The 23361-nt window shown below is 45.1% G+C and overlaps 1 protein-coding gene across 1 annotated transcript; it reads left to right on the forward strand.

The window, feature by feature from the left end:
- Positions 1-218: 218 nt before the first annotated feature.
- Positions 219-14865, forward strand: ZNF365 (zinc finger protein 365; the record flags this gene model as incomplete). The annotated part of the gene is made up of 4 exons (XM_079535226.1): positions 219-925; positions 8871-9051; positions 12388-12425; positions 14619-14865. 4 exons carry the CDS (start codon positions 219-221, stop codon positions 14863-14865), a joined length of 1173 nt encoding a protein of 390 aa, XP_079391352.1.
- Between the last annotated feature and the right edge of the window lie 8496 nt (positions 14866-23361).

The raw sequence follows: 23361 nt of genomic DNA on the forward strand, positions 1-23361 counted from the left end.
TCCGAGCCGGCTGAGCGCGGCCGCGGCGGCCACCTCGCGGCCGGGACGGGGCCGGGCCCCGCAGCCGCTCCGCAGGGCCGGGCCGGCGGTGCCGGGGCCCCGCGGCCGCGTTCCTCGGGGCCGACGGGAGGCGGCGCGTCCCCGAGCCGCGAGCCGCAAAGTTTGTCGAGTTCGCCCCGCGCCCGGGGCCGCTTCCTGCCGCCGGGGGCCGGCCAGGGATGCAACAAGACGCGGCGGAGCAGAGCGGCTTCCCCTGGCAGGACGCGCTCGGCGATGCCAGCCTCCGCCTCCCGTTCCGCTGCCCGCGCTGTGGCGAGCGCGGCCGGTTCCGGAGCCTGTCGGCGCTGAGGGCGCACCTGGAGTACGGCCACGGATACGAGGAGCGGAGCGCCCCGCCCGAAGGCGGCCCGCCGTCCCCGCGGAAGGGCGCGGGCCCGGCCTCGCCTCCGGAGCCCTGTGGCGCGGGCGGCGCCACGCGGTACGCGCCCCGCGCCGGCCTCTGCGACGCCTCGAGCGGCGGCGCCGAGGGCCGGCGGGCGCTGGAGGCCGAGCGGGGCCCGGTCTGCTGCCTGGCCGGCTATGCGCCCGCCCGCTCGCCCGGCTCGCGGCTCCCCTCGCCCGTCCTGCCCGCCGCCGGCTCCAAGGCGTCGTTCGAGGCGCACGTCAGGGAGAAGTTCAACAGGATGGTGGAGGCCGTGGACAAAACGATCGAGAAGCGGATCGACAAGCTTACCAAAGAGCTGGCCCAGAAAACGGCGGAGCTGCTGGAGGTGCGGGCGGCCTTCGTGCAGCTCTCCCAGAAGAAGCAGGAGGTGCAGCGGCGGGAGCGCGCCCTGAGCCGGCAGGTGGATGTGGCGGTGGAGATGATCGCGGCCTTGAAGCAGCGGCTCACCGAGTCCGAGGAGGAGCTGCACCGCAAGGAGGAGTAAGTGGGAAGCCCTGTGAGCGGGCCCGGCCGCCCTGGAGAGCAGCGAGGGAAGGTTCGGTCTCTCGCTGGCCGTAGAAGGGCCTGGCAGTCAGCAGCAGCCAAAGGTGATGTTTCTAGAGCCACGGTCCCGGTAGGCATGGCTGGAGCGGGTGGCTTCCGCGTCTGGGAGGCATAGCCACTGACTTTGACATTGGCTAGTGCCTGCAACGCGACCCTGCTGTGATGGGATTGAAGCATGCGAGCTGTCATCAGCACGCAGCCTGATTTACACTGACACCTCTAATCCATTATGTTTTATGGGAGAGATGCTTGGATAAGTGCTGTAGGAAATACCAAGTAGTATCTTTTCCCTGAAGTTGCTGCACTACAGTGAGGGGGCCATGCAGAGAGCTGGCCTGTGCAGCAGCAAAGCCATGCTGGAGGCAGTGCTGAACTGGACAGCAAACTACAAAACTGTCGGTGGCAGGACCAGGTACCAGCTGCCAGTCATTGTGACTAACCTGGTTCATGTAAAAAATGTGTTTGAGGTGCAGCCATTAAATGCGTAGTGATAGCCGATACATTATTTATACATGATCTACTTAGTTTATGCAGTGCTTGATGAAGCCCTTAAGCTTTTTGGAGCAGCACAGCTTATTTTACAGGAATACAAATTAAGACTCGTGGTAATGGAATGCCTCTAGACCAGTTTACTGGCTTACAAAGAGAGATGCTAGTTGCCATGACACTGATCTTGGGAGAAGTAAGGAAGGTGGTGTAGGAGTTCAGTGTAGGAAGTTTGGATGGCTTTCATCGCTCCTTCCTGAAGCTTAATCTAAGCACTAGAAAGGAATGGTGCTGATGGCTCCAGTATCTGTAGGAGTCGTAACAGAGTCCATGCTGTAGGTCACCTAGAAGAGTGGACAGCAAAGGTGGAGGCATTCAAACCCATCCTCGTTGAGGGGATATTCAGCAGTACCACTGATTTTCACGATCTGAAAAATCAGGTGGTCTTCACAGACAGTGCATATCAAGAACTCAAGATGACGCTAAGGATAATAGTGGTATTGAGAGAGGGATTTCAAAGTATGCAGAAAGAGGCTGTGAAGATTACTTACTGTCTTAAGTAGTTTTGATATTCCCATCCAGCCAAGGTCCCCTTATGGGCTCACAGCATGATTCACCCTACTTGTTCTAGACAAATATCCCAATGTAAAATTGCTCCATGGAGGTCCTTCTGCAGACTAGAGAAGGACCTCAGGTAAGCAGCCATATTAAGCTGAAATGCCAAACTTCACATACCCAAAGTTAAATGATATGAATCATTCCCCAAACTAAACACAAGGTACGCTGAAAAATGCATGACTTATGCTCTCTAAGAAAAGCATGCTTCTTGAGACAAAGCAAGAAGCATTCAGTGGTGCTGCAGAAGACAAGACCTCCTGGAAAAAGAGCAAGTGTGGAAATAGAGGTACAGTGAGTCTGATATGAAGGGAATGACAAAGTAATTTCTGAGACCTGTCTGTATATTCATTCCTTTGTTTTCAAAAATTTAATTATTCAGTGTGCCAAAAAAGACCTTCTCCTTCAAAAAGGAGGATCTGAACTTTGATTTCTGGAAGAAGTCCAGATGATTAGAAAGCCAAACAGGACAGCTTAATGGAAATTGCAGAAGCAGGAGTTCTTGTTGCAGATTGTGAAAAGTCAAAGGCACCCCTTAGGGACTGCTGATACTTGCCGACCTTCAAAAATAAATGCTTTCAGCAGTTTCTTTGGAGTTTTTGTTTTTTTGTTTTTTTTGTTTTTTTTTTTTTTTTTTTTTTTTTTTTTTTTTCCCCTCCTATAAGCAACCTAGTAAATGTGGATAACTTTTCTCAGAAGTAGTATTGATGTTGAACCACTGTAACTTAGAATTCATTCCTCTTTCCAGAAGAAAAAAAGAAAATAACTATCCCAGAAATATCTCTGTGTCATGCTTTTCATAAGGAAGAAAACCAGTCTTTGGTTTCAGTGATTGTCCTAGTTACCAGGTATGGAATAGGCTGGATGCAGAAACCATAAATTGGTTATTATTATGCACTTCTAGATCTCAGAGACTGGACTGTGGCTACTCTAAATCAGTCTGGGGGGAAAAGAAAATACATTTATCTACAAGAGGAAAGAAATTTTAACTCAAATCTTAGACAAGATCACAAAACAACTTCTTTGGAGGCTTTTGTGGAGGAAAAAGTTGACAACTGGTAAGGGGTAGGACAGGTGTGGGTTCCACACTAAGTAAACTAATACACTGTTAAAGCAGTATTACTCTAAGCAAAGAAAAGTCTTGCAGCAGGTGCTGTAGTCTCATCAAATTTAGAACACTGAAAGGCCAAACCTGCTTTTTTTGTTCCCTTTTTAAATTGTTCTTACCTGGAAGGGAATGAAAATGAGAACTAGATCTTTTAGATAAACTTTGGCACAGCTACCAAAGTTCCAGTACACCAACCTGCCTCAGTTGAACCCTGGGCAGTTCTGGTGAAATGGCTACGGTGTTAAGCCTTTAGCAACAAGCAAACAAATGATTTAACTTAAAAAGGCGCCCCGAGGGGGGATACTCAGTGTCTGACAAATGAGTGTGCAAATCAGCATGAGTACTGTGATCTTAATGCTGAAACAGTTTTCCCAAAAGGGATAAGGTTGTGTTGAATAAGACATCAAAAAAAAAAAAAAAAAAAAAAAAACACACAACCATTCAAACTGAAAGCAGCTACAAACTCCTCTTGTAGCTAGAGGCTTGTTTCTGGAAGTGGTGTAAAAACAGTGGAACATTCAGTGGTGACTTCATCTCTTAACAAGGGCGTACATGCAGTAAGTTGTCATCTCTGACAGTACTTTCTTTAACTGGTCTAATACATTTGTTTTAAGTCTGTCTGGTCACGCCTCTGCTCTGGTACAGCCTGCAATAAAAGGGGTATTTCAGAGTAGCTGTTGTGAGCGATTCCTTTTGCCATTGCCTTCACCTAAAATTTGCGATTAATGAAACTTTGTGTAAATAACAGCTTGACAGTGAGATTTAGAGTTAGCTCTTAAAGACCAGTGCAACGGATGCTTTCTCTAAAATATCAGCTTTCCTTTAAGTACAAGCTTCAGTTGTACAATAAAAGTTCAGCTTTTTGCTCTAAGAATCTGACCACAGCTAGATGTCGTTCTTCAACTCCTGGTTTCAAGGCATACTGCTCCCTCTTCCCTACCTCCTTTCATCTTCCCACTCAGGAGATTACCCCTCGCCCCCCGCCCCCCCCCCCCCCCCCTTGCTTGTTCTGGCTCAAGTGTCCCACAAAATGGGTCTGTGAATTAAAGCATTTTAATCTTCACAGCGTCACCCCAATAAGTTCAGGGCTCAGATCTAGACCACAACCCAGTGAATGGGTGCAACTGATAGGACAGTAACTCTCTGAGAGGAGGAGGTGTGAACCTCTTAAATCAGATGTGCTGATATTGGTGCAGGAATGTGAAACCACAGCCTAATGAGTAACAGATGCCAGCCTTCAGGCAGTAATGCCAATGGGATGATCAGGTCAGCAGCATTGATACTTCATGAATGTATCTGCTTTAAATATTCTCACAATGAAAACTTGCTTTAGTAGGAACTCTGCTGTCCTCAGGTACAATAACAAAAGGATTTGTTTCTCTGTCCACTTTAGGCAGAGATATTCAAGGTATTCAAATTCTGTAAAGGGATTTGATACTTGGGCATGGAGTTGGCATAGAGCCTTGTGCTTGTCCGCCTACAGAGCAGTTGCAGGTGTCAAAGTTGCTGTAAATAGTCCCAGGAACAGTGTTATCTATCTGTAGGAGGGTTTGGTTGCAATGTGTGAAACCATTATCCCTTACTGTCAGTTGTTAAGGAGCTGGAGGTGCCCCAGGCTCTACATCTACTTTGAGTCACATGTTTATCTGCAAGCACTAAGGGTAGCAGCAGAGTCCGTGTGCCAACAACTGCCCTGGTAACACAAACCCCAAACTCAAAAGTTTCTTGTTCTCTCTTGCTTTACTCACCCTGGAAAGGAGCACTCATCCCCCTAAAAGAGTTTGAAGGAGGTTGCAGCTCCTGAGACAAAGGAGGGAACTGCCTCTTTTCCCTGCTGCCTGGTCATAGCCCTTCAACAAAACACTATGCTGTACAACATATGCTAAAGTAAGTCTTGCAAACTATAGGCAAACGGACTAAATCACTGCTGCCTGTTACAGAAATTTACATACATTCAAACTGCAGCATCATTTACTCCACTTCAAAAGTGTTGTGGCAGGATCGAGACCTTACAGAGCTCTTAAAACAAGGGCTGGGAAGCAGAGGAATAAAAAGAGGTTGGAGGCTGACAGAGCAGAGGAAAGTGAGAAAGAGGCATCACTGAGAACAGAAGGGTTCCAGGAGAGCTACTAGCTCTGCATAACCTTTCCTTAATACAGCAGTGGTGCTGCAGATGTTATACAGTCAGCATAGGGTAGCAGAGACTTCCAAACAGAAAGGGCAGTGCTTCAGGTCTGAAGATGATCAGAGGACTGGAGCATCTCTCTGAGCAAGAAAGGTTGAGGGAGTCGGATTTGTTGAGCTCAGAACCTTATTGCAGCCTTCTAGTACTTCAGGGGAGCTTATAAACAAAAGGGAGACTGTCATCCTACACAGTCTGATAGTGTTGGGACTTTAAACTAAACAAAAAAAGAGGAGGTTTAGGTTAGGTGTTAGATGTTTACTCAGAGAGTGGTGAGGCAGTGGAACAGATTGCCCAGACAAGCTGTGGATTCCCCATTCCTGAAGGCATCAAGGCCAGGTTGGAAGGGGCCCTGGACAATCTGATCTAGTAGTCAGTCTAATGGTCAGCAACTGTGCCCATGTCAGGGCATTGGAACTTGACAATATTTAACATCTCTTCAACTTAAGCCTTTATTTGATTCTAATGATAGAGTAAAAGATGGATATCATTATGCAACATTTCCCCCCAAATTTGGTAGAGGCCTGGAAAAATAAACTGAAAGTAAATTAAATAGTAAAAGCACAAAACATCACAGCTATTGGAAATAGATACTAGAAATAAAACAGAAGCTAAGAGAAGGTCTGCACAAACTACAAGAGACAATAAAGGCAATTAAGCTGATAAGCTGGCTGCAGAGAAACTATGAGTTCTTTAGAGTATTTCCCCATGGGTCATGACGCGAGGAGGGTAAAAATTCTTCCTTCAAGTGACCAAGGCACAGCAGTGACACAAAGTGAACTCTCTGAGGAAGAGATCTTGGAGCAAGTAGACCTATCAGCAGTCATTGCCAGGGGCTTCTGAGAAGTTGGAATGAAAACAGAAAGTAGCTGAAGTGAGAAAGGTGATGCTTACAAGGACAAGGCATGAGACTGAGCTCTAGCTGGTGCGTATTTTCTGGCTCCTGTCTTTACAGAAAGAGTTTACAGAGTGGTTGTACTATTTCAGCACAAAGGAAGATCTTTAGATAAAAGTTCTTATTACGATTCATAGATTATATTGGGGAAGCTGAACAGAGGAAAATGATGGAAATGGTACTATTGCTGCTAATAACAGTTCCTACAAACAATGACTTGCAGGATGCCAAGGATTACCTTGAATAGTCTAGAAAGTAAGGCAGGTATCAGGAATTTATCAAGTCTGTATGTGTGTTCTCCTGATTGTGATCTGAATCTTTCCCCTATTCCCTTATGGCACAGCTCCTTAACTACATATTTATAGGAAAAGAAAATTTGTGAGTGATCTACTCATGCCATAGAGCAGGAGACTAATGAGTGCTTTTTAATTACTTTTGCTGACACAATTACAAATATTAGCATTCATGAAACTATCAGCCTTTTAAAAGCAAGTGCTGGGTCCTCGATGTTTGTGGCAGAGGCTGGCTGCGTGGCCTGGTGGGGACATCCCAGAGGTGTCTCAGGCTGGCAGGTTCCCTGCTCAGCCCCAGTTAGAAGGCCACAGACCACACACAGGTTTCCACCCTAGTAAATTTCTCTCCTTTGAGCTTCCCATCAGCTGCAGAGAGGAGCCAATTGCAGTGCCATCAGCTTAATAAATCCAGAGTGGAATTGTGAAATGAAAGGAATTGCAGTGCTGTATGTGAGGTGATAATAAAGCCTTAAACATGACCTCTGCGAGTTCAGATGAGCTTCTTCCTAAGCATTCTTCGATGGCTTTTTATTACCAGGTCACTCTGAACAAGCAGAATCACAACCCTAAAACTAGAAAGCGTTGGCAGAGTTTAATGAACAGGCACCTCTAAGTTTCTTAGGCCAGATTTTGTGGGTAAGTTGATATAAACTAACATTCACAAATGTTCTCATCCAAAAAAAAAAAACCATGCTGGTTTATAGCTCATTCCTTCCACTAGATCATCCACACATACAACTCACAGATGCTCACTGCTGTAGTGCAGATTGATGCAGCTTGAAGTCTAAATGGCAGATTTGCATAGCTTGTGCCTAACTTCATAAGGCAAAAACAGCATGCTATTAAAATAAGTGTCTACAACAATGCTGAGTTAATCTTTGATGAAATGCAGAGAAGCTTTGCAATTGTTATAAACAAAGTTCTGCACACAGTCAATGAATGTACAGATGTTACAGTTATGAGATATACCAGAGAGCTTGGCTACGCAGTTATTACACCAAAGTAGAAAAGATTGGATGCTTACCCATATCCTGGGCTTGTTTGCAAACCTTCAGCAGAGTAGATCTCCAGAAGAGATCCTTCCCCGCTGGCAGTCAGCTCTTAAATGGGTCTAGGAGAGGTGCAGCCAGGCTCCACCCCTTCCAGCAGCACAGGTGAATTGCCTTCACTGTGCTCCCCTGGCTGACTCATGGCTCACCTCAGGTGATCATCAGAGGTTCAGGCCGTGATTCAGCAGTTCCCATACACTCTGAAAGGCTATTACCGCTATAAAACGTTTCCTAGTTTAAGCTTAAAATGTTTTTTATCACAGGCGCTGCAATTCAAATGAACATGAACTAATCATGCTCTTTTTCTTTTGGCAAGCATTGGTTCTCCCAAATCCCCCACCCTAAGTTCTGTACAAAGCAAAAATGAACATGGCTTCATTGGCAGACCAGGAGCTGTTTATCTAGGCTTTATTAACTGGGGAAATCCTGCATGGCCACATTTGCCATTTTTTATAATACATGGCTCACTGTAACCAAATGTCTCCCACTGTGAACTCCTGAAAGAAGAGGCCCAAATGGCAGCCCATGTGTTACCAGTATGCAGAGCACTTCAAATGAACTCTGTTTCTGCACACACTGAAATCTTTCCGAGTCAGCAGTGCTACCTGTTCCTTCCAGTTGTGTTACCAGACAAGAAATATTTCTAAATTCCTGACCTAAAACTTGGTCTTCCCACACACATACTCCTTCCTGATCATCTCTATGATTCCTATGCTTCCACCAGCTCCAAATCCTAACACGGGACTCGGAAGGACTTGCAGGATTGCAGCCAAAATGGAGCTCAATGGTCACAGCAGCTACATTAAACTTCCATTGTAAGATTATGATGAACCAGGAAGATTTCATACACTTCTCTTCATGTTTCAGATCAGATAGGCATGTTTCTAATATGAAAGGAGAAGGTGGCTGTGTCCAGAGAATATAAGAAGTTAATGGTGATGGTTAATGATAACAACATTTCTGTCCAGTGGCCTGCAGACCAACAAGACTGTATTCCAGAGATCTAATAACAGGACAAAAACACCCAAACCCACTGCCTATAAACTTGAATTCACTATTCAGGGTTCCAAACCTTCACTCAGTGTTTGAAAAAAATACTGAAATCTCTTAATAAAGGAGAAGGACAGTAATCAGTCATTGTGAGAAATCACCGTGAAGAAAGTTGGGAAGTATCAGTAATTCTTTGACAGCAGCAAGACTGTCGCCCTTCCCATTATTTACATCTTGCCTCTGTGCAATATTTTTGTCTTACAGAGAAGTTGTTACTTTCAACCACTTCCTCGAAGAAGCAGCAGAAAAAGAAGTGAGGGGAAAAGCCAGACTCCAGCACTTCATCGAAAACCTGTTGCAGCGTGTGGATCTGGCAGAAAGGCAGCTAGAGTATTACCAAAATCAGCAGATTGCGTGCAACCACATGGGTGGCAGTGACCACATGGTAAGTCAGCAGAGTTCTTTCATTAATTGTCACCCACCACTCAGGGGAAAGTGCTCAGCTTTGACTGTGAGTAGGCTCAGCAGGACAAGCTAATTGCTACTCCAGACAGGTTTGGATTTGTACAGCATTTCTTTAGACTTATGTTTATTTACGTTTCAACTGCCACTTCGCATATTTGTCATGCCAAACTTGGAGTGTGGTTAAGCAGTAAAAGGTGAGTTTCAAACAACTCTGTACCTCATTATTGAAACCGGAAAAGTCTCACCAGCGTGAATTTTGTTTGCTGCTTAGAGCTCTGATGATCTGATGGGTGGTGTAGAACACAGTCTCGAGTTGTAACCTAATGTAACCAGATCATAGAATAGTGAACAAAGGCAGCAGACAGATGAAAACTCAGCTTTGTGCCCTTCCAGCTGCAGTCAGGTTTTGATATCGCAGAATCACAGAATCACAGAATTGTAGGGGTTGGAAGGGACCTCCGGACATCATCGAGTCCAACTCCCCTGCCAAAGCAGGTTCCCTACAGCAGGTCGCACAAGCGGGTGTCCAGGCAGGTCTTGAACATCTCCAGAGAAGGAGGAGAAGGAGACTCACAACCTCCCTGGGCAGCCTGTTCCAGTGCTCCGTCACCCTCACTGTAAAGAAGTTCTTGCACACATTTGTGCAGAACTTCCTACGCTGCAGTTTCTGGCCGTTCCCCCTTGTCCTGTCTCCACACTCTGCAGAAAAGAATCTGACCTCGCCACTCTGCCCCCTACACCTTAGATATTTATAAACCTGGATCAGTCTTCTTTTCTCAAGGCTAAACAGACCCAGTTCACTCAGCCTTTCTTCATAGGAGAGATGCTCCAGGCCCTTCACCATCTTTGTGGCCTCCGCTGGACTCTTTCCAAGACATCCCTGTCTTTTTTGTACTGGGGAGCCCAGAACTGGACGCAGTACTCCAGATGTGGCCTTACCAGAGCAGAGTAGAGGGGGAGGATCACCTCCCTCGACCCGCTGGACACGCTCTTTTTAATGCACCCCAGAATGGCACTGGTACATGAGGGATGGAAAGAACAGCAATAACAGTAAATGCTGCTGCTACACAAAGCCACACAAAACAAGGCTGGTGCTTTCTTCCTGCTTACTGATACTGATGCTGCAACTGACTGTTCGTGGGTCCTCATGGCCATACAGCAGAAAAATTAACCTGGCAGAACAACTAACCTAGCAAAGGGAAAGGTAAAAATGGTGACAAGGCACTGTGCCATGTGAAAACCACAGTGCCATTGGTGATGAAACATACTGCATTCCTTGCCCTTGCTGTGGTTTCCTGCAGAGCCAGCTGTGGGACTTTGATTAATGGGGTAAGACTGGAAGTAATGAACTGGGAATGAAAAGCAGGGTAGGTCCTGCACTGGCTTGGGATGGCCACATGGGTAGTCTTACTGGCCAGAGAACACTTTCTGAACTCTTCTCAGATCTGCAGCAGTGTGGAAAAGGTTGAGGGAACAACATATAGAAGTTCATCCCATAGTTCATCCCATCTTGACTCCACTGAAGCCAGACTTTATTTCCTTTTGAACAAAGAAAGAGCAGAGAGGATGAGAGCATCCAGAGCTGGGAAAGAGAGAAGATAGTAATGAAATATTTGCCAGATTGTTATTTTTTTCCAACTTGGGCTATTTGGCTTTGCTGGAAACACTTTCCCTTGCATCACATACTGACAGTTTCTTGGAGATCCCTGAAGATTTTCAGGAAAGAGGTGGATCTCCATAGCAGACATGTTAGCTTGCTGGCAATTCAGCTTGCTTTCCTTTCAGAAGACTTGTAAGAAGAGTGAGCAGATTCCCTGTCAGACTTCAGAGACAAGAAACTACTGCTGTCTGAACATTGCTTTTAAGAATAACTATTTCTGGAAAAGCTCTCATTATTACTACTAAAACTCAGTATTTTCTCTACAATGCATCGTATTTATGTGGCAAGTTTTATCCACGTAGCTTCTACAGTGAATTTCAAATCCAGTGAATACCCCATATTGTCTGTGTTAAATAGTCACTGCCCCATGGAGGTGAGATGAGAGGCATTTGATCACGCACTGCAATAAACAGGCACGTAGTGGTGGAAAGCAAAGGCTCCCCTAGCCGCCTGGAAGACAAAGACCAAAGGCAAGAACCAAATAAATGTAGATGTGCTGAAACGTTGCATAAGACATCTCAGCCAGTATCTGTGCGAATGTTGAGGGGGGCTGCAAAGGTGGTCCTCAGTATTAAATCTCCCATATTCTTGATGTGTTTACTGGGATCCCTGGCTCAGCAGCGTTCCCTGGGGAAGGCAGTGATTTTTAAGGCAGCTGACTTGCTTTCTGAGTGACTTCAGCATTCCTTTAAGGTCACCCATCCAAATATTGACCAGCCTGACCTTCACGAGGTAATTACAGAAAAGCACACCATGGGATGGCTCCAGACTCCTATCCAAGACAGATGACAGCGAAGTCAGGCTGGGCACAAGTCCATTTGCAAAGCGTGGACAATACCAGGGACACAGGGAACGTTTGCTTGGCTCAGTGACTTCATTAAATGATACTCAAAGGCTCAGTGTAGTGACACTGACGAGAGATCAACACAAAGAAGCCAGGCAGTTCCCGGACTGCTTTAGGCTGAGCTGGCATTAAATGCTTCCTTTCCTGACCCCCAGTGAAAGAGAGGCTAGATAAAGTGATACCAAGCTCTCAACCAAACTCTTGTAAGAAACAAAGCCCTGCAAAGTTGTGCTGGCACTGCAGCTATACTGTCCCTACTTCATATTGAGATTTGGGTTGGGAAGGGTGAGAAACACTTGTGTTCTTGCCCTCCAGCCTTGAGTGCAGCAGCCAAGGGCTCTCTTGCTTGCTAGCTGATGTTTCCTAGCTGTTCATGTAAAGGAAATGTTATCGCTGCAAAATTAAGGGCTCTGAGAGAAAATGCATTTAATACAGTTTATTCAAGCATTGTCCCTTGTTAATTATCTTCAACACAATAATTACTTCTTATTGTTCCATACTGTTCAATCTAATGTGAAACATCTCGGTTCAGCCCACACTTGCGTAGCAGTTTACTGTGATTATCATTATGATAAAAATAGCAGGGTGAAATTCCATCCACAAAGTTTTAAAAACAAAATAAATTGGAGCAATAATAATCTGTAAAAAGGTTTTTTTCTAAAGTTTCTTTCTTGAAAATATTTTTCTAGAACTAAAAGGTGGTGGGAATAGAAATGGGATTTTGAAGACTACATTACATGTATTTTACCCCCACATCTTAGCTACTTGATAATTTGATATTAATAAATGTTCTATTTCTGTTTTCCTTGCAGTTTACAGACATTTCATTAAATAAGAAACCCAGATGCCTGTACGTATGTCTTCTTATTCTTTTCTTACTTAAAGATGTAACTTGGTGTGCTTACATTGTTGCTTTTGCATTTCAAATTGAACCAAAAGCCTGAATCAGGTTGGTTTGATCAGATGCTGTACCTGAGGGTGGTCCATCACTATGTGATGTAATGGAAAAATAACAAATCACTGCTAAATCAAAATAAAATGAAATATTTTTTAAAGAAAAAAAAAGAATAATTTTATGTAAAGTAAATGACTTTCCCATTGGACTCTACTAGCCTATTGCAACACTGCAGTTCTGGAATCTGTTTGGTAAACACAGACCAAGCTTCAGCTGAAAATATCTTTAACATTTTGTAGGCAGGAGAGAGACAGTTGTCATTTCCTAACTGACAGTAACACTGTCAACTTAAAGATCACGTGTAAACAGGCAAGTGTCCTCAGAAAATATGGGTGCTAACAACATCTCAAGTTACTCAAGCATCTGTTCCGGGAGCAGCAGAACTAATCTGGGCTGTTTTCCTAAATTATGGGTGACTTTGTATTTTCTTTTCAGGCTTGTAGATGCTATTGTAATCAAGGAAGATAGAAAGGAAGATAGACTCCCACTTGCGAAGTCTTTGGTCTAAATGTAATGCATTTTAGTAAAATCCATTAATTGCTGACAAATAACAGGAGTTCAAAGGCACATGTGAAACTGTTCAGAGGTTTCTGTTTAACTATTCATAAAGTTCTCCTTTCAAAAGGCACTAGCAAAAACAGCATTCAGTGGTAGCCCCTTTATTTTGAATGATCAGATTAAAAATATCTTCACTTGAACCATGAAGCATAGAGGAAAAGATGCTCAGAGGGGTAGGGGAGTTTTGCTCTGCCCATTCTGTGGATGAAGGCAAATTCTGATTTTTCAAAGAGCAGCCTGGAAAGGAGGCCAGATTTGTAGGAAAAAGACACATCAAGAGGAACAAATTTTGTTTGTACCACATTTGTGTTTGAAACAGAGGGTCCCTGTGCAGTTATGTGAGGAGGAGGGGAAGGGGCACAACCAGAGAAGTGTTAAGTTGGACAATACATTACTGGTATCTGTTACTGTAAATCAGGTGCACCAGGAGAATGGCACGGGGAGAACAAAGAGTGAGGTTGTACATCCTTAAGGGAGAGGCTGTCGCTGTGGCACTCACAAGCTGCAGCTTTTTCCAAAACTGGCTTTGTCAGTGTGCAATATTGTTTAATTCCCGGGACAATTATGCCAGATAGGTGGTTTCTAGACATGGCAAACTAACAAAAATAGCCCTGTGGGATCTTAGGAGGCAGCACATCTGCTCTTCTCGTTGCGTATTGTAGCAGCTGGTGCCTACATCCATAGTACTGCTGTTACACTACATGTACCTGTTGTAAAACATTTTGAGATGATGTTAAAAGGGACTGTAATGTTCTTAGTTGAACTGTAGTTTAAAGATAAGATCACAGAGCAGAGGGCATGGCTTAGCTTGCGCAGCACCACAAATTTAGTGGCCCGAGCTCATCAATTTCATCATCTCCTACTGGGCCTGAACCATCACAGAGAGAATAAAGAATTCAGCTTACTTCAGCCTTTAAAATTTTGTACCCATCTTCACACCGATTTCTTTATTCTCCTTTCCTCTTCCCCCCTTTCATATTGCAGCCTAAAGCAAATCTGAAGAGTTCGGAGCTGGGTGGCCAGCAAAGAGGCAGTTGAGTTTCTTGAGCCCAGGATACAGAGGTATCCTGGGGCTTGGCCCAGGCAGTGCTCATATCCCACTAGCAAACCCCACAGTTCTTGCACCCGCTTTCTGCTGTCATTGGAACCAGCGTGGTCTTCCAAAGACTGCAGGGACATCTGTTCTTTGCAGAGGGTTGCTTTAAATGTTAACATCCCTTTAGTTAAAGAGAACGTAGACCTGAGCAAGGTGACAGTGCTCCAGTATCAACAGAATCATATGCTGAATGCTAGTCTACATGAAGATACGCGAGGGATCCACTGGTAATGTGTAGGAGCTCTTGTAGTGAGAGATGCTTTTGAGTATTGAGAAATGTAGTTCATATTGCAATTATTCTTAACTTTCAGCCTGGCGCCTGTAAAACAAGGCTGTTTTTGCCTACAACATTATATGGGTTTGGGACATTCTGGACACCTTTCACATTGGAAGATTGAGTAATAATTATTGTTAATCATTATTATTAATTTCAGGAGCCGAGGAAGTCAGCACATTTCATATAACATCCCTGACACAAAGCCTCATTCCTTTCAAAAAGGAAGAGGCTTGCTGAAAAAAGCAAAAGAAGAGAAAATCAGCTTGCAGCCAGTCAGATGCTTCTATGAACCTGTTGATTGCCCAAGAGAAATATGGAGAGCACAAAAGAAGGGTGAAGCACTCTGCTCTGCCCGGAAATTGAGCGCAAAGTCCAAGATGGGTAAAAAGACCAAACAGCTGTAGGAGCAGCTAAAGATACACAGTAACACAGGAGCTTGGCTTCGGCAGAACAGATACTGAATGAAGTTAATCATCCCACTTTTTCCTATCCGTCTGGCCACACCAAACATATCAAATAAAATGTAAGGGAATATGTACAATGTGGCATATTTATATTATTTAGTAACGCCATTCCTTCTTTGGGCACTAAAAGAGAAGGGACATTTTATTCAGTTTACATGGAGGGTTTTCTATCTATTTATTTATTTATAGAGCTTATTTTAAATGACTGCAGTTATCTTGCGGGGCAATACTGTGGCTGTATGTTTAATTATTTTAGTGCCAGCATGTGGCTTGGTAATTTATTTTCCATCTATGCTGTTGCTGAAGTTCAGAAGAATCCATTTAATCGGCACCCAAATAATCACTCTTCCAGCTTAGATGGGTATAAGATCAATGATTAACTGCTACCTTTGCAGGCATACTTAGATGCAGAAAGCTTACCTGAGTTGCTTGGAGGCTATTAACAGCAGCAGATTGCTACCCTGCCTGTTGGGCGCTTCTGTAGACCTGGCAGTGCAGCCCTCATCTGCATGGTGCGCGCTGAGTCCGGGCGGCAGCTGGCAGCAAGCAGCAGCAGCTGGAGGGCAGCGAGTGGCAGACCAGAGCAGCACATTGCATTGCATGGCACCCTGTGTGAGGCTGCGCCTGGTGTGAAGCATGAGAGGGCTGGAGCAGCTGTGATCATAACTGAAACCCTTCAGATTTTAATCTCCATGAAGAATCCTTCCAAGGATAATAGATTCTGGAATTTCAACTGCAAACCCGAGAGCGAGGAAGACTGCAGGATGGGAATACCTGAGTTTACAGTGGTTTGTGCCAATTAAAAGGATCCTTATTTATCAGAGTATATATCAAGATGATTTTTCCATGTGTACAGTTTTTTGGTAACATGAATCCTCATACCATGTCTACAGAAAGGAACATCCTGTCCATGTTACCAATGGGATTTGTTTTCTCAAGAAAAAGAATAGGTGGGACAGGTCTGTGTAATTTATTTTTAAATGCTCATATAACAGATGTAAAATTGTTTTTGTGGAAGGTGATTTTTACAGTATGTGTCTAGAGATTTGTGAAAAATGTTTTTCATTTTTATAACTGACTGTAAGCAGAAATGAGTTTTAAAAGACAGCGTGTCGCTATGATTACTGCTGCAATAAGCACCTGAGCTGCAATATTTTTAGAGCAGATGACCAATCTGTTATCTCAGATCAGGTAACTACAGATGTCATACATCTGTCAGTGCACAGAGCTCCCAGAAAGTAGCAGAGTGAAGAAAGAGTATTATTCCTCACTTCTATTTTAAGTGGTGTTTGTGGAACAATCCAATATATGTTTAAAGATTCTCAACATCGTTTTGATAGAAAGTCACAGTGTGAAACAAATTCAGGTATTTTGTTTGCAAAATTTGTTTGACATTTTAATATTTAACTCTGTCACAAGGCCACACTTGGCCTCATGCTAACCATTGTGGTGGAAAGGATTTGTCAGTTGTGTTGCATGGGTTTTGGTCAGGTCATGCGTAATGAGAACATTCTTAGGCAAACCACATCATAGAAACTACTTTTCATTTCTTCTGCTCCCACTTTCTACGGACATGAAAAGAACCGTTTTTTAAGGATAATGAAAGTGATCTTTAGAAAGTAAATATGTTATTCCATTCCTTAACTCACTTGACACTGAAAGTATTATTTTTACATGCCTATCTACTCTGTTTGTCACCAAAGTTAAGTGCAACTACTAGTTCACTAATGAGATATTTATTTTATTATTTATTGCGCCAAAATCTTGACTGTAAGTTGTCCTTTTTTGGGGGAAAGAGAAAAAAGAGAGTAAAAGAAGTTGCATGTTCTTAAACTTTTCAAATCCTAATTTATAGTTACTTGCTGAACAGATGCTAGGTTAGTTAATTGGAGAGAAATTGGATTGCACTGTAACCCCAGGTAAAAGTTTTTAGAATATAACCATTCTAATAATAAAGTTATATTTCTCATTACGGTGTTGTTTAACTTTGTGAAAACACAGTGTTTTTTAAAAAGCCTATGCAATAGCAGAGAAAAAAGGCAGCAAAGAATAGTCCCCTTTGGACTTGGTCTTGCTCCTTGCACAGAGGGAAATTGAGTAGGAGCTGGATGCCCAGTTCCCAGACATTTTTAGAACACCTTGTCAATAACTAAGGTCACCTCAGAGCAGTATGTGTGCAGGCTGGGCCCTTACAGGTGACCTTTGCTTAAAACAAAATGTTCTAACACACATAACGTTATCAGCCAGGGAAACAAGAGACTAATTGAAAACCAGACCTCTAATGAGAGCTCTTCACGCACAAACCACAATGATTCTGAGATGCTCCTGCCAGCCAAAGAGAACGCGTTTTTGAAGCACTTGATGGTATCTGTCCCCTCTACCCCCCCATCTCAGTAGTAAAAACAACCTTCTCCTGCCATAGCAGATCTAAAGACATTTGTTTTGTTTTCAAGAGTTACTGGAAATACTCCACTCCGATATTTGTACTCAGTGGGATGACCAATTAGAGCAGTTACCAAGTCAAACAAATTAGCACTTGTATTATCTCTAATAATCCCTTCCAGTGCAACCAGCTCTTCTTGAGTGAAGTCCCACTATTCTCTCTCTTTATTCTGCGTCACCAAATAGTTGCTTCTATTTGTTCTTACATCAGGCTAATGCTGATTATTTCCATACATCCTGTCTGAAGTGGTTGGAGTGGACTATTTTAGTGCTTTCTGCAGCAGGCATAGGCATCTTTTTTTTTTTTTTTTTTTTTTTTTTTTTTTTTTTTTTTTAAGAAAAAATAATTCCAGAAATGATTTTATGACATGAAACATGCAACAAACTCTCAAAAATAGATCCTGTTGTGACATGAACAAAATGTCCTTTCCCATTTTGCTGCTAATGCCACCCTCTAGCTAGCCACGTTTCGTAGCCTGGTCTCTTGAATTACCAGCTGAGTGTCTCTCCAAGGAGACACAAGCAGCCCAGGGTCTGCCCTTCTCCCCTGTGAGAAGTGCTCTGCAGGCACCTGTTGGGCAGAAGCACGCGCCAGCCTCAGTCCTGCCCGCAGCCAGGCTGCCCAGAGGCATCTGAGCCAAGCCACGCAGGGCCACCCCCGGCCAGGGGCCCTGTGCAGGGACCAGCCTGGGGCATAAGGAACCCAAATAACTCACAGCTTAAAGGACCTGAACCACTTCTGCGCAAAGCAGCTCCTCAGTACATCTGTGCCTGCCCCCATAGCTCCTCACTTCCCAAGGCTGCTCAGGCTCCTACCAGCACTGCAAATGGTTTGGTGCACCTCTGGACAAGAGGTGCAGGGGAATGCTGAAAAAGTCTGCTGCATGCAGCATGTTCTGAAAACGGGCTTTAAAGGCGCTGAGGATCTTCCTCAAAGGGCAGTGTTGGGAATGGTACCCCCGTCCCCCACCTGTCCCGTGGCCAAGGAAATGTTTCAGCCATGCTGGGAGCCAAAGGACCCATGGTTGCAGGCGCAACCAGGTCCATCTGCAAAGCACTGTGCCGACGTACTCCTACAGGCTTCACACGTTATCAAATAATTAGAATCGCCATCCCAGTTATAATGAAGGAACTGTAACTCCTTTGTCAGTTCATTTAATTGCCATGGTGACCACACAACCACTAAGAACAGGCTTTATCACAGCCTTGCCCTACTTAAAGAAAAAATTGTTGGAAGCCATCGCCTGCATTTCAGCAGAGCCATGTCTCTGCGGAGGGCAGCTGAGGGCAGCGGGCAGAAGGCGAAGCCAGGTCCCAGGGAGGTGGGCAGAGCAATGGCTGAAGGACAGGCAGGAGTTCATGTTTCCAGAACCGTAGGTGGGGACAATGAAGAGGAAGATACAACTGGCGCAGTCAAAACAGATTAACGCGGCACGTGCTAAAGAAGGACGCCCAACAGGCTCTGCTCCCTTCTGTTCTTTCACTGGGCTTCAGCAGCTTCACTGCTTTGTTAACAAGGAATTTGAGGTGTCCATCCTGCCCTATACACATGGCATTCCCACCCCTGGTTTTCCAAGGTGCATCATGAAAGCACTTATAAGAATGGGTTTTATTTTTCATTTTTCAGACCTAAAATGTTCCTTTTGTTGCAAGTAGATGAAAACCTACGTTGTGGATACATCTTCCCGGATCTCATGTCTGGGACTGTTTTGCATGTGAATCAGGGTGGTACAGAAAGCTCATCCATCTCCAGGGCAAAAGCTGACACCTTCCCATTTTTCTGTGTGAGCAGCTGAGGTGCCTGAGAGGCACCCGTGGGGTTCAGGTGCCAGGAGGGACGGTCCCATTGTCGTACAAGCCAGTGTGAGTTCAGAGTGAGCCCAGCACACGTGAGCTTAAGCTGAAAATTCCCTTTTCAGGGGAAAAAAACTTGAAGCAAAGTTGGCAGGCGAAAGGAGGGGGAGCCCCGGCCGCTAGGTGGTGATGGCTGACAACGAATCGGCGCCGCACGCCGTGCCTGGCTCTGCCCCGCGCTGCGTTTGCTCGCTCCGCTCAGGCTGGGTACCGGGTAACAGAGGACCTTACCAAAGAGGTGCGGGTGTCGTTCAATTAAGAGAGCTAGAGATGCTTATTGAAGAAGAGACCAATGAAGTGTTACTAGTGGTCACATGCAGTGAAAGCATCAGCTGTGGCAGTCTCACCACGGCACAAACAGAACAAATAATCCACATTTCCTCAGCAGGGAGAGCCAGCCCTGTACGCTACCCATTGGCCGCTGGCAAAAAGCAGCGTTTTGCACTCTGACAGCTAAAGGCTGAGGCAGAGCGTGTTGGTGACACACGAGGATTTTAATGCCCTGGGAAAAAAACACTGGTTTTCCTCTCCCCTAGGCATGCCGCCTCGGCAGCACCAGGTGCTGGGATGAAGTCCTCGAGCTGTGGGTACCCACATGCTGCCCTGCACCCCCTCCGTGCTCCCTTGTGTGCCCGCAGTTCCTGCTCCCCTGCTGAGCACCTCAGTCTGCTTCTTCCTGACCCCAGTTGAAAGACTTTATTCTTATTATAGAAATTAAGTCTGCTTGGAATAAAATGGCAATTTTCTGTTATAAAACGATGACTTTCTGAAAGACATAAGAGGCCTAATGCACTCGGCGACAGCTAACGACTACATGCCAAATGGCCCTTTGCTTTTAGCACGCACCTGCCTGCTCCTTCATGGCCCGGAGTGCGGATCTGTGCCGAGGAGCTCCCTGGCCGGCGAGGAGACGCCTCTGGTACAGAGCTGTAGGGATGTGCCCAGGGTGCCACGTTCTGCCACAGGGAAGAAAGGCATGGGCAAAAGGTGCAGGAGGGGACCTCCTTGTGGCCTCTGCCTGGGGGCTGCTGCACTGCCCATCCCAAGGCAGAACAATTCAAGCTGTGGCAACATGCACCCAAGCAAGAGACACAGGAATCTGTGGACATGTTACATCCATCACTGTCACATTTACCAGTGCAACACACATATGGTCCTGATGAACCCTGCTGCCCCAAGAAAGCTTCAGGAAGCTTTTAAGGTTGCAAAAATGTATTTAAAAGGTGGCGGTTTTTCTCCCAGACCATGCTAGATGTCCTAACTATGTTTCAGTGCATCTGACAGAGCCCCACTTCCATGCTGGCAGTGACTCCCCCTGTCCTGAGCAGCTCCCCACCCCAACAAGCAGCACTCAGGAGCTGGCAGCACGGGAGGAGTGCCCCACGGTAACATGAGAGCACACCCACACACACTGCCGCTCGCAGAGCAATCCGCAGGCAGAATTCTGTTTCTAGGAAGCAATGGTCAGTTCAGATAACAAGAAATCAGTACAAATCCAGTATTCAAACAAACACCAGCTCTGAATAGCTGACCCACTTTGCTCATAATCTCAGTACAAAATCTTGACTATGAAATTTGAGGCAGGTTGGCGCTCCAGTTGGTCAACTTGGAAATGAAGAACACGTTCAAATGGGGCTTAGAGCAAGGGTTTCTTCCAGATTTACCTTCAGGCCAGTCTGCCTTGGTTCTGACAGAGATACAGTGACTGCAATCTTCTGCAAGCATCCTGTTTAGATTATCTGCAGTTCAGTTTGCCACAGCTGTTGACAGACACAGCTCAAACCTAGCTTCTGAGCACCATGCTATGAGTACGTTGCCACAAAAACAGCATCGCAGAGCTCTGCTGCGAGCCCTTCCCACCTGTGTGGATATGTATGGGGTAGTGTGCAGCTCCTGAAAATGGCATTGAGAAAGGCAGGCATACCATGCCAGGATACACGCAGCTTGTAACTAAAACCCCAAAGTATTTCTTATCCAGTCAAGCCACAGTATCTCTGGGCTGCAAGTCAAACCATGCTACCCAGCGAGTATGCACAGCAGTTACACATCAGTGTGGGTTGTCCCACTTGTGCGAGGAGCTGCAGCAAACATGGTTGCTTGCTACCGAGATGTGCTGCGTGCAGCATTTGCAAATGGAGCCATCCATTACCCCTCTCAGCTCCAGCTCCAAAGGAATGTACCACAAGACCACAAGTTGTCGGCACACTTAACCTTCACCCTTGCACTGAGGATTCAATTCAGAATCTACCTCTAAGTTGTAATCAGCAAAAGCGCTCATGCTGTATGTAGAGAAACTTTGATTTCTAGTAACACACAAAAAAAGAAAGCTGCGAGCAAAGCCATAGAGTCACTGCAGCAGAACAGCACGCCTCTTTTACAAGTGTGTAATTTCTGGTTGGTAGCGAACTGAAGCGAGGGAATACAAGCAGACAACTGCCAGGTAACACAAGAGAAAACTATGCACAGGATATGGGTCTAACGCTCAGGATGCCTGTGGACATGAACAACATAATAGTGTCACTAATTGTAGCTCCTAATGAAAATGGCAGTGGGGTTCTTGGGAATTGGACGAACTCACATAACTTGTTATTTTAAGTAAATACCATAATTGGTATGGAAATCCAGCAAATAAAATATGAAAAACAGTATGAACTACCAGTCTTTTATGGGATGGAAAGAATTATCCACAGCTATCCAAGGGCTAGTTTGGCTTTCATACACTTGCATATTAACCATGAGTCACTTGACATCATCTTGCCTCCACCTCATTGCAAACACAGAGGTTTTGTTATTGGCATTTAAGCAGACAGCAGGTATTCCATTGTGTGGAATGGAAAGGAATAGTAGCCTTTTGCTTAAAAGGAGGGAGAATTTCGACTCATATTGATACACAGCAAACAGGGTAAAGAAGAGTACATCAGCAACTGTATGGAAATGGAATACTACAGAGGAGAGCTACGGATTATATCTCCACTTCTAACAACAGAGGCAACCAGCCCTGATCCTGCCAGCAGACCACAGTCCATCCCATTCACAATGCTCTGCGTAGCTGCAGGGAACAAGGTAGTTCCTGACAGGTAGCTCCTGACGCTCCGATAGACTTGGCAAGCTTAATGATACATATGGAAATGACTCAGCAGCTGCCCTGACTTTGCGCTCCATGCCCTGAAAGAGCTCCAGGGAGCTTGGCTGCCACCACGAGCCTGCTGTGATGGGGCACCTCCAGTCTCAGCTTCATTTTCCACACTGTAAAAAGCAGAATAACCATTGCTCCTTTGAACACCAAGCCATCTTGATAGAGGTTGCTACAATTGCAGTTACTATTGCAGGAGACATCCAATAGGCCTTACTGCCCTGTGGTGGAGTGTCCAGGTAAGTGGCTTGTCCATTATTACAGATAAACTGAGATACCAAGACACTAACATAGTAAATTAGCATCAGAGTGGAGAAAATGAGCAAGTTGTTTTCAGTTTCCTTCCTTAGCACATACCAAATGCACATGGGAGTACAGAGGGCCCATCCTAGTGGCTGCTTTAGATTTAAAATGTGCTAATTCATTTTAAGAAATTTCTAATACCTCTCATTAAACCCCATGTGAATCTTCAACTTCTAAAACTGACATCGATGCCAGGGCTCTGCAGACCTGCCAAGAACTGGCAGCTAGCTGGCTGCTTCCTTTGCCGAAGAGGATTTACTCTGAATAATGTTGGCTGGAGGAGGGAGACCTAATTCTATTTCTGGCTGCGCTGGTATAAAACTGGAGCAACGCTCTCTGCAAAAGACAAATGCAATGGTGTAAAGGGATTGCAGTGGGAGAGAATCTGGCTCAGAGAATCTGTTGGTCTATTTCTTTCAAGGACTTACGTGTTTGGAAACCGCTGGGAATACCAGAGTGGCTACCAAGATTTCCAGTGGAAAAGTAGCATTGCTTTCAATAATCTGAGCTGCTGTGAATAAATGCAATGAGGATACAGTTAAGTCTGCTTAATAGTCACCCAAAGAGGCTGTTTGCAGTCTGTAAAGCAATATGCCCCTAAGTGTTATGGATAGCACGCGACTGCTTTAGCAGCAGAACAGGCAAAATATATTGCAAGCTGAAATTCCCTTTTTTCTCTCTAAGCAGAGCTCTTCCAAGCACTT

This window comes from Tetrao urogallus, assembly GCF_951394365.1.
Source record: "Tetrao urogallus genome assembly, chromosome: 5".
Classification (NCBI taxonomy): Eukaryota; Metazoa; Chordata; class Aves; order Galliformes; family Phasianidae; genus Tetrao; species Tetrao urogallus.